General features: G+C 39.1%; 1 protein-coding gene across 1 annotated transcript in view; it reads left to right on the top strand.

Annotated features, from left to right (window-relative positions):
• The window catches only part of PARM1 (prostate androgen-regulated mucin-like protein 1), a 71,932-nt gene that overhangs the window by 13,241 nt on the left and 46,233 nt on the right, over positions 1–12,458 (top strand). Inside the window, exon 2 of the mRNA XM_006871600.1 lies at positions 3,407–4,186. Coding sequence (XP_006871662.1) covers positions 3,407–4,186 — 780 coding nt within the window. The remainder of the gene's footprint in view (positions 1–3,406; positions 4,187–12,458) is intronic.

The following is a 12,458-nucleotide window of genomic DNA, read 5'->3' on the forward strand; positions in this document are numbered from 1 at the left end:
TCTTCTTGGATCAACTATCAACACTCATGGAAGCAGCAGTCAGGAAATCAAATGGCATATTGGATTAGGCAAATCTGCTGCACAAGCCCTTTTTAAAGTGTTGAAGAGCAAAGATGTCATCTTGAGGACGAAGGTGTGCCTGACCCAAGCCAATGGTATTTTTAATAACCTCATATGCATGTGAAAGTTAGACAGTAAATAAAGAAGACTGTAGAAGAATTGATGCTTTTGAGTTATGGTTTTGGAGGAAAATATTGAAAATGCCATGGGCTGCCAAAAGGAAAAACAGATCCTATAGGAAGAAGTGCAGCCAGAGTGCTCCTTGTAGGCCAAGATGGCCAAACTTTGTCTCTCATACTTCGGACATATTGTTAGGATGGACCAGTCGCTGGTGAAGGATATCATGTTTGGTAAGGTGGAGATTCAGAGAAAAAGAGGAAGATCCCCAGCGAGATGGCTTGACCAAGTGGCAGCATCAGTGGGCTCAAGCATGGCAACAGTAGTGAAGTTGTGTCAGGATCGGGCAGTGTTTTGTTCTGTGCATAAGGTCACTATGGGTCGGTACCGACTTGATGGCACCTAACAACAACAACAACATAGACAAAATATTAAATGATGCCAAAAGAATCAAAAGAAGATGAGAGAAATATTCATAGTAACTGAACCAGAAAGAAATAGCCGATGTTCAAGAAATGATACTGAAGGAAAAAGTGCAAGTTGTACTGAAAGCATTGGCAAAAACAAAATCCAGGAATTGACAGAATACAAATTGAAGTATTTCAACAAGCTGATGCAACACTGGAGGTGCTTACTGATCTATGCCAAGAAATTTGGAAGACAGCTAGCTACCTGGCTAACTGATTAGAAAATACCCATATTTGTGTTCATTCCAAAGAAAGATGACTCAACAGAATACAGAAATAATCAAACAATGTCATTAATATCACATATGGGTAAAATTTTGCAGAAGATAATTCAAAAGAAGTTACAATAGTATATTGACAGGGAGCTACCGGAAATTCAAACCAGATTTAGAAGAGGACATGGAACAAGCAATATCATTGCTGACATCAGATGGATCTTGACTGAAAGAAGCAACTACTAGAAAGATGTTTACTTGTGCTTTATTAATTATGCAAAGACATTCAACTGTATGAGTCATAACAAACTATGGATGGCATTGTGAAGAATGGGAATTCCAGAAGACTTCATTGTACTTATGAGTAATTTATATATAGACCAAGAACAGTTGTTCAAGTAGAACAAGGAGATAATGAATGGTTTAAATCCAGGAAAAGTATGTGTTAGGGTTGAATCCTTTTACCATACTTAGTCAGTCTGTATACTGAACACATAATCTGAGAAACTGGATTATTTGAAGACGAACATGGCATCAAATTTGGAGGATGACTCATTAACAGCCTGAAATGTACAGATGACACAACCTTGCTTGCTGAATGCACAGTGGAATACTAATGAAGATCAAAGCCTCTAGGATGAATTGGCTCTCAAAATAAAGAGTACGAAAGTTCTCACAATTGAACCAATAAACTATATCAGAGAAAAGATTGAAGCAGTAAGAAACTTCATTTTGCTTGGATTCACATCCACAGTCAATGTTTGTGGAATAGCAGTCAAGAAATTCAAGGGATTATTGCCTTAGGCAAGTCTGCTGCAAAAGATCTCTTTAAAGTTTTAAAGAGTAAACATGCCAGTTTGATGATTAAGGTATGCCTGATCATGTTATGGTATTTTCAATAGTCTCATATGTATTTGAAAGTTGGACAATACATAAGGAAGATCATAGAAGAATTGATGCATTTGAATTGTGGCATTGTCGAAGAATATTGAAAGTACCATAGACTTGTAGATCAAACCTGGGTTGGAAAAAGTATACAGCCAAATTGTTCCTTAGACAGGACAGTAGCCAGGCTTCATCTCTTGTATACTTTGGACGTGTTGTCAAGAAGGACCAGTAAAGTAAAATATTTGGTACAATGGAGGGTCAGTGAAAAAGAGGAAGGCCCCCAGTGACATGAATTGATCCAGTGGAAGTAACAATGGACTCAAACATAGCATTAATTGTGAGGATGATGCAGCACTGTGTATTGCTTCATTCCATTGTATATAGTGCTGCCACGAGTTAGAACTCTCTCTACGACACCTAACAACAACTGTACTCCTTTAAAAAATCATCTCTATGAGACCAAATTGTCGGGAGAAAGATGAGGCTTTCTACTCCCGTAAGGATTTACACCCTCGGAAACCCTGTACAGTGCCGACTCGACGGCACTTAACAACAACAACAACCACAAAGCAAAGATGAGAAGATAAGGGGGCAGGTAAACCAGATTAACGGAAATGAAACTATCAGAATAGAAATAATGATAATGTTGATACATTATGACAAATGTGTCCAATGTCACTGAACAATATGTATTGAAATTTTTAAGTAGGAATTTAATTTGTGGTGTAAACTTTCACCAAATAAGTAATAGGGAATTTTTTTTAAAAGTGGAATTATGAACTTCATGTCTAGTAGACTGCTAGAACACAGAAATGATTTAGTAAATATTCTGAATGAATTATACATAAGTAAATTAAGGGAGAGAAGGAGGATATTAAAAAGGAAACTAACTCTAAATTTTACAAAATATGAAGGCAAACATGACAAAATATCGTGATTCTAAGAGTCCCAGGCTAGAATTTAAGTTGCAGAAAATACTTCCAAACATCAGATTTCTCATTTGAAAAAGGAGGGCATTGAACCAGGTACTCAGAGATCTCTCTTCACTTTTATTTTTGTATCTCCCCTACTTCTTCCACAGAAATGTGCTCACTCTTACTCATCGTATCGGCAAACCCATAGCCCTTGCATCCCTGTACATAAATGTAGAACTGATAGCCCTGGGGACCAGGGAACAACCCAGAAAGGAGCTCCTCTGGCTTTGCACCCTCCCCACCTTCACACAGAACCTTAACATCTGTGCTGGCTTTGTGGAGTCTTTGCAGTCCAGGCAAATTCCCATCAAGCAGGTCCCTAGAGGGTCTCATTTTATAAACAAGATTTCAAGTAAGAATGGTTCATTTCATGCACATATGTTGACCAACCCCACTGTTGTTCTTCTGGCTAGTCCCTACTGCTCATCACAAAGGGAAATCAGTTGCCTTTGAATCAACTCTAACTCATGGCCACCCATATGTGTCTGAGTACAACTGTGCTCCATAGGGTTGGCAAGTCTTTCTTTCTTGGGGTATAATTAATTCTCCAGTCTTTTTGGTTGCCAGCTGAGAATATGAACTGTTTACACTCCACAGAGACTGCATCACAAAGAAGGGGGAACAATTAGTGGGGAAGCCACACTGAAAAATAAAAAAAATCATGTGTGAAAACACTGTACCACAGCCTTACCTCTCAGGTTTTCACATATTAACCACTTTTGCACTCACTCTTCTGCAGGACTGAGGATCCAGAGTCTGCCTTCATCAACCCCCTGGCCTATTTCTCTTCCTGCAAAAATTACTTCACTGACATCCGTCTGGACTACCTCTCCACAAAACACTGCTGAAGCCACCGCCTCCCCTACCAGTGGCAACCACAGTAACTCACTACTACCAGTGACATCATCAACCCAAACATCGCCACTTCCCAAAAATAATTCCATAGATCACCAAGAGGAGGAGGTCACCAAGCCAGCTTCAGATTGGGAAGACACAAGCACAGGCCCTTCACCTCCTGAGTTCTCACCAACAAGTGGTGGAGTCCTCTTAACATCCTCACCTACAGAGCACAACTTGAGCACTTCTGAAACAAGTGTGCAACCTACAGGGTCCCAGTTACCCACAGAGTCTCCCACACTCATCTCCTCTCAGGCTCCAGCTTCCTCACCCTCATTCTTACCAACCTCACCTCCTGAGGTTCCTTCTGCTTCCATCACCACTGACCACAGCTCAACTGTGACCACAACCAAGACCCCAGGAACCTTGACCCCATCAGAGTCCCCAACAGAGGAGCACAACTCTGGCCACAAACCCACTTCACATGCCACTACTGGGCCCATGACCAAGGAGACAACAATCCAAGCAACTGTGTCCACCAGGGTAACCTGTGAGCTGATAGACATCGAGATCACCACTGCTTCCCCGGGGGTGATCATGGAGGAAGTAGAACATGCATTAAGCTCAGGTGAGTCTATATCTAGAACACTAGTGTTGTTGACTCTTCTGAGATGCTAAGAAGGCAGTTTGGCCAAACACAATGGATTAAGTTTGATTTGTAGACTATAACATCTGAGATGAATTTAATTCTACAAGAGTACAAGTTTTATGGTCATTTAACAAATTCTACATGATATTTATCATGCCCAATTAATGAATCAATGAATTAAATAAGTATGGTTTATCTTTATAAAATGCTGTGCACAGAAAATGTATACTAAAGTGATTAACACCATGGTTTTTGGTCAAGCTCCCTAGGTTTAAATTCTGACTCCTGACCTTGCCTAAATTATTTAATCTCTGTGTGTCTTTATTTTTCTTCATCCGTGAATGGAGATGAAATAGGCTTTACCACATAAAGCTCTTGTGAATGAGCTGGTGCATCAAATACTTAGAACAGTACTTGACAAGGAATACATGCTCAGAAAATGTCAGTTATACCTGCTTTCGAGTCTGTTGGTGGCACAAATAGTTAAGTGCTCAACTATTACCCAAAAGATTGATAGTACAAATCTACCCAGGTGCATCTCAGAAGACAGGTAGTGTGAACTCTTTCTTAAAGGTTGGGAGCACACATGGTGTCACCATGAGTTGGAACTGATTTGATGACAACTAGTTAATTAAAGGAGTGCTTACTTCATGGAAGCCAGTCAAAGAATCTAGAGTGGGCTGGAGAGAATGTGCTTATTCTTTGCTGTCACTGTTATAGTTCATGGGAAAGATAATAAATTGTTTTTATTCTTCCAGAAACCCTATATAATTAGTATCAGTTTTACCTTAATTTTCAAGTTATGGAGAGAGATTTAGGGCATTTTCTGAGGCTCCATGTACTTGATGTTGATGTGAAGACTAGAAATTTTCATTTATTGGAAAGGAAAAATTTTTAGTGACAGCATTTTGTTTCTTTCTTGAGGACCAGTGAGATGAGAAAAGACATAAGGAAAATGAGGGAAACTGAGGTGTGCCCCTTTCACTGGAGAGTTTTGCTAGGGATATGGACTGAGATCAAAATATTCAGGACAGACCTACATGTGGTCTACCACTGTCGAGGAAATAGCTGTCAAATGGCTGTTGCTGAGAAGAAATTGTTGTTAGGTACTGTTGAGTCTGTTCTGATGCGTAGGGACTCGTATGTACAACAGAATGAAACACGGCCTAGTCCTGTGCCATCCCCACAACCATTGCTATGTTGGACCCCAGTGTTCAGCCACTGTGTCAGTCTAGCTCACTGAGGCTCTTCCTCTTTTTCACTGTCTACTTTTTTAATGAAACACACACACATGATTGATGGTTCAGTCTACTCCAAGTTATGGAGACTGTGTGTGCTCATTGGCAGGTTTTTCTTTCAAGGCACTCCTAGGTGGGTTTGTCACATGTACCCCGGTCCCCACCTCCAGGAATCTGAAGAATCAGACTCAGCTGGTGTCGTCGCTTCTCAAGGATGGAAGTATACTGGGCATTCACTCATAAGATTTATTGGAAAGAGAGAGTATATTTCAGAGAAAGAGAAGCAGGTCTGTCTCCGAAAGTGGAGGAGATCTGACCCTCTACTTTTTCAAGCATGATATCCATGATATCCCTCTTTAAAGACTGATCTTTCTTGATATCATGTCCACAGTATGTAAGATAAAGTCTTGTCATCCTCGCTTTTAAGGAGCTTTCTGTCTGTACTTCTTCCAAGACAGATTTTTCATTCTTCTGGCAGCCCATGCTATATTTAATATTCTTTGCCAACACCATAATTCAAAGGTGTCCATGCTTCTTCTGTCTTCTTTATTCATTATCCAGCTTTTTCATGCATTTGAAGAGATTGAAAATATCATGATTTGGGTCAAGTGAACCATAAGTTTTTACAGGCATAAGCATTGGTCTCCTGGGGAGTAGCTGGTTGGTTCAATCCTCCAATCCTGTGGTTAGCAGCCCAGTGCTTATTCTATGGCGCCACTGGGAATTCTGATAAAAATGCTCTCAAAGTACAGACTTGCGGGCATTGAGACTCCATACACAAACAATTCATCTCTTCTCCTTTTCCTGGATGAAGTCCTCCTCCACACTTAGTTGAGCCATTTCTTCAGTTTTCTAACTAGTGCCCTGCCCTGCCCTCTCTATCCTTCCCAGGATTCCCTAGACATTGTGTAATAGTAGTAATTCCTGAGCACATCATCCAGCACCACCTACTCCTTGGACTAGATAATCTAAAACAGTCCAGTTCCAAAAGTCATGTGTCTTGATTTCTTTAACTCTAAATCAGTAGGCTCAATAAGCAAAATAATTAATAATAATAATGATAATAATAATAATAATAATAATAGTGGCAGAATTGGGTCCTGAACCTTCACAACCAACCAGCCATTTGTTGTTGGGTCAATTCTGACTCATGCAACCCCTTAGGTATCAAAGTAGAACTGTGCTCTGTAGGTTTTCTAATGACTGAATTTTCAGAAGTATATCATTAGACCTTTCTAATAAGGCATCTCTGGATGGACTTGAACCTCCAACTTTTCTTTTAGCAGCTTTTTACACCACATAGGAACTTTGTGTGCCATTTTTTTGTACCATGTAGGGACTCAGAACCTTCATAAATCTGAGGAATATTTTGCACAGTGGGAGCACTACAATAAATGAATGAAAAAAAAATTATTGAACAATTGGAGTAAAGACTAGTTGTGCTAGTTTAGAGGGAGACCATTGTGTTTGGGCTTGTGTATATTTCATTTCAATGTACATCTCCCTTATAATCTAGCACATCAAAAATATTTATTTTTGCATCAAAAATTTAAAAAAAAAAACTTATTTTTGCAAGATCATGTTCTTGATGCAAGGAAGTATACGATCTGCATTCTGAGATTTTATAGTTTACATTAAAAAGGCACCTGCACCAATAAATCTTAATACTACTTGTTAGTTTCTACTCTGAGCATGAACCAAGGTGGGTAGAACTATCTTTGAGATGATGTGCTACAATCTGCTCATTTCTTAGATGAGGAAATTACGCTACAGAAGTGCCTCCGTCACCCAAGGGCACACTGTTCAGTGCCAGCTGGGCCCAGAGCCCAGATCCCCTAAACCACAATCAAGCCCTCTTTTCAACATCCAGTAAGGCTACACTGCTCTTTTCTTGGCCCAGAAGATTAAGCAGTGCCCATGACTTTGTGTTTACAAGTTACTATTTTAGGATGTTCTTGTTTAAAGATACTTGTCCTGCCTTTAGTAGTAGCAGATATTTTTGAGGGGGGTGGGGAAAAGTAGTACTATTAATACCTCCCTTGTATATGTGCTTTGCCACATTCTGTGTGGGTTCTCAGTAGCATGTTTCTATTAAACCTTATAAGGACTCCTCCATTCAATAAATATCTATCCATACATCAAAAATCAATACCACTATCATTGAGTCAGTTTCAACTCACAGCAACCCTATAGGTCAGAATAGAACTGCTCCAAAGGGTTTTGGAGACTGCGAATCTTTACAGTAACAGAAAGCCTCATCTTTCTCCCTGGGGGTGGCTGGTGAGTTTGGACTGCCAGTTATGTGGTTAGCAGCCCAACATTTAGCCCAATATGTCTAAAACAAAGTAAATGCTATCAGAATTAAACTTGATAGAAAGGATTCAGAAGCTTCTATGATGGAGTGGCACATGAGCCAGACTGTAGGTGATGAAAAATTGGATAATGCAGCTGACTTTGGTGTGGGACATACCTGGGTTTGGAACAATGTCCTCTCACTCAGAGGTTTGACACACTGAAATTGCTCTTGTCAAGGAACCCAGTGCTCTCCACATTGCAAAGTCTAGTGCTTAATTCTTGGACCTGATTTTCCCTGCCCTATCAGCAGCATTTGACCCAGAAGACCACTGCCATCATCTTTAAAGACATCTCCACTTGACTTCCAGGGCAGTGTCTCTGGTTCTTCACTTACCTCACTAGATGCTCTGACTTCTCAGTCTCTTTTGGTTTGCTTCATCTTCCTTTCTCTACAGGGCAATACTAGCCTTCCTCTCTCCCCATCTCTTCACAATCACTCTTCCCTCACTCTCCTTTTCCCTCCACACTTACTCCCAAGGTGATCTTATCCAGCCTCATGGTTTAAATGCTGTGCTTACAAGGTTGGCTCTCAGATTAAAAATGCATTCCCTCAGTCTTTCTCTCTCTAACTGCATGTGTCTCCAGCTGCCAACTAACTCATAATCTGCACTTGGATGGTTCATAGGCATCTCAAATTAATACAGATAAAATGAATTGCTGATTTCCCTGACCAGCTCTTAGTTGGCACCTCCCTCAGCCTTTCCTCTCTCTGTTTTTCGGTTCTTCAGGCCAAAAATCTTAAACTAACCCAGGGCTCCTTTCTGTCTCATACTTCACAGCCAGTCAATCCAAGCTCAATCTCTTCTTGTCTCCTCCATCATCTCTCACATATTTTATTTCAAAGTTCCTATAGCTGATCTCTCTATTTCCATCCTTTAAGGGAAGGTCCCTTTAAACCCCAAGACACTCCTCTACTCTTGCCTACCAGTTGCTTCCCATTTGAGTCAGAATAAAAGCCAAAGTTTGTATCATGCCTACAATGGTCTGCCTGTTCTGGCTTCCCACAACCTTTCTGCTCTTACCTTCTCACACTTTCACTGTTAAATACACTGATAGTCTTGCTATTTCTTAAACACACCGAAAACACTGATTCCATAGGTCTTTTGCACTTACTGTACCTGCACATCTTTAATTGATGACACTTTTTCATCAGTCAGGATTCCCTCCTCAGCCAGCCCTTAACACACATCCTTATCGAAAATAGCTAATCAGCCCCTCTTCAAGTTTTGATCACTTAATGCTTCCTGGCATCATTTCATTTATTTCTTGTTTGTCTATATGCTGTCTTTTACATTCCATAAACTAACTCCATGAAAACAAGGACATCCTTTACAAGGAAGATGTAGCTTATATCTCCAACCCCTAGAACAGAGCCTGGAATGCAGTAAACCAAACCAGATGTTGTTGAGTCGATTCTGACTCATGGAGAAGCCATGTGTTTCAAATTAGAACTACACTCTATAAGATATTCAATGACTGTGATTTTTCAAAGAAAGGTCTCCAAGCCTTCTTTCTGAGGTTCCTCTGGGTGGATTTGAACCAGCAACCTTTCAGTTAGTAGTACTTAACCACTTGCAACACCCAGGGCAACCTAGCACATATTACTCCTGCAATAATGATTATTGAATAAATGAACTGAAGTCAGTCAACAAAGACAAAATATTTAATCTCTCTGAGCACCAATCTTTTCATAAGATGTGAAAAGTTAACATTTATATGATTGATTGTTGTAAGGTTTGGTTGAGATAAAAAACTGACAGCTGAGTGGCTATTGAGCAGTGGTTCAATTGATAGTTATGCTTCTTGCTATCTTACTATTATTTACAGATCTAAATTTACATTGTTATTATTCACATTATTACTAATAATGCTGAAAACAAGAATGAAGGAATGCATAGAATTGTATCAAATAAAATTGGTCAGTGCTCAGGGATTTCAAGAGATATAATTTGATCAAGAACTAATTGTATTGAAGGAAGAAGTCCAAGCAGCCCTGAAGGAATTGACAAAAAACAAGAATCCTGGAATTGATGGAGTACAAATTGAAATGTTTCAACATCGGGTACACCATTGGAGGCACTCACTCGTCTATGTTAAGACACTACCTAAACAACCAATTGGAAGAGATAAAATATTTGGGTCCATTCCAAACAAAGGTGACCCAATTAAATGCAGAAATATTTCTTCTATTCAGAATTCTTAATGCAGAAATATTGAATGCAGAAATCATCTAGCAGTATCATTAATATCACATATAAAGAAATTTTGCTGAAGATAATTATATTGGGAACGGTCAAAAATTCAAACCAGATTCATAATAAGATGCAGATTGAGGGCTAACATAGCTGATGTTAGATGGATCTTGGCTGAAAGCAGAGAATAGCAGAAAGATGTTTATTTGTGCTTTATTGACTATTCAAAGAGATCCAACTATGTGGGTCATAACAAACTATGCAAAGAATTGATATTCCAGAACACATAGTTGTGTCCCTGAGAAACCAAGAAGCATTCATTAGAACAGAAAAAGGGGATACTGAGTGGTTTTAAAGTCAGAAAAGATGTGCATCAGCATTGTATCCTTTTACCATCTTTAGTCAATCTGTATACTGAGCAAATAATCTGAGAAGAGGAACATGGCATCAAGATTGGAGGAAGACTAACAACCTGAATTATGCCAATGACACAACTTTGCTTGTTGGAAGCAATGAGGACTTGAAATACTTACTGATGAAGATCAAAGACTATATCCTTCAGTATGGACTGCACTTTAATGTAAAGAAGACAAAGATCCTATCAACTGTACCAATAAATAACATCAATAAATGGAGAAAGATTGAAGTTACCAAAGGCTTTAATTTGCTTAGACCCACAAACAGTATTCATGGAAGCAGCAGTCAAGAAATCAAACATTAGGCAAATATGCTGCAAAAGACCTCATTCAGGTGTACAAGAGCAAAAATGTCAGTTTAAGGATTAAGGTTCACCTGACCGAAGCGATAGTATTTTCAATTGCCTCATATGCATGTGAAAGTTGGAAAATGATTAAGGAAGATAGTAGAAAAATCGATGCATTTGAGTTACGGTGTTGAAAAAGAATATTGAAAGTTTTATGCATTGCCAGAAGAACAAACAAATTTGTGTTGGAGGAAGTACAGCCAAAATACTCCTTAGAAGCTAGAATGGTGAGAATTCATCTCTAATACTTTTGGTATATTATCAAGAAGGACCAGTCCTTGAAGAAGGACATCATGCTTGGAAAAGTGAAAGGTCAACCAAAAAGAGGAAGATACCAACAAGATGGGTTGACACAGTGGCAGGAACCATGAGCTCAAACATAACATGTAAAGATGGTGAAGGACTGGGCACTGTTTTGTTCTGTTATGCATAGGGTCACTATAAGCTGGAACTGAATCAATGGCACCTAACATGAAGAACATCATTATTGTCATTCTATGTATTATAATGAAGAAGGCCCACTATCTTCAACAAACATATATTCGACTTCTCATGTGAAAATGTCTGACAAGCTACTCGAGATAAAACCATGAGTAAGACAATCACTGCCCTCATAGAATTTACAATATAGCAAGTAACCTAGTTGGTGGATGCCAGGTTGACTGGAGGGACTTGTTACATATAAAGCAGGAACAGAAAACTATTGGAGGATCCTAGGTAGTAGGATGAGACAAATAACTTCATTTGTCAAGCTGTTGATATACACGTAAGGCTTTTGATCCAGGGCAGAATGTGCTCAGAATTATATTTTAAGAGTATCCAGCTGGCAGGAATGTGTAACAGTAAGTTAGAGGGAATTCAGCACTGAAAAATGTATACCAGTTAGGAGACCTGATTTAAGAATATCACTTCATTACTATGACTGTAAGGGTTCTTAACTGTTAACTAAAGATAATGCAAAAACGGTTGCAACCATACATTGACAGAGAGCTTCCAGACATTCAAGCCAGATTCAGAAGAGGCTATGGAATGAAGGATATCATTGCTGACATCAGATGGATCATGACTGAAAACAGAGAATACAAAAAAGATGTTTACTTATGCTTTATTGACTATGCAAAGGCTTTCAATTGTATGGATCATGACAAGCTATGAATAACACTGAGAAGTATGAGTATTCTGGATCACTTAATTGTGCTCATAAGGAACCTGTACATGGACTAAGAGGAAATTGTTCAAACAGAACAAGAGAACACTGAGTGGTTTAAAATTAGGAAAGTTGTATGACAGGGTTGTAATCTTTCATCACACTTACTCAGTCTATATGCTGAGCAATTATTTGAGAAGCTGGATTATATGAAGAAAAACATGGCATTAGGATTAGAAGACCCATTAACAACCTGAAATGTGCAGATGATACAACCTTGCTTGCTGAAAGTGAAGAGGACTTACTGTTGAAGAAATCCTTACTGATGAAGATCAAAGACCACAGCCTTCAGTATGGGTTGCACCACAATGTAAAGAAAACAAAAAATCGTTATTGGTCATTGGACCAACAAACACCATCCATTATAAATGGAGAAAAGATTGAAGTTGTCAAAGACTTCATTTTGCTTAGATCAACTATCAACACTCATGGAAGCAGCAGTCAAGAAATCAAATGAGCTATTGCATTAGGCAGATCTGCTGCACAAGACCTCTTT

The sequence above is a fragment of the Chrysochloris asiatica genome, unplaced genomic scaffold (assembly GCF_000296735.1).
Source record: "Chrysochloris asiatica unplaced genomic scaffold, ChrAsi1.0 scaffold00169, whole genome shotgun sequence".
Classification (NCBI taxonomy): Eukaryota; Metazoa; Chordata; class Mammalia; order Afrosoricida; family Chrysochloridae; genus Chrysochloris; species Chrysochloris asiatica.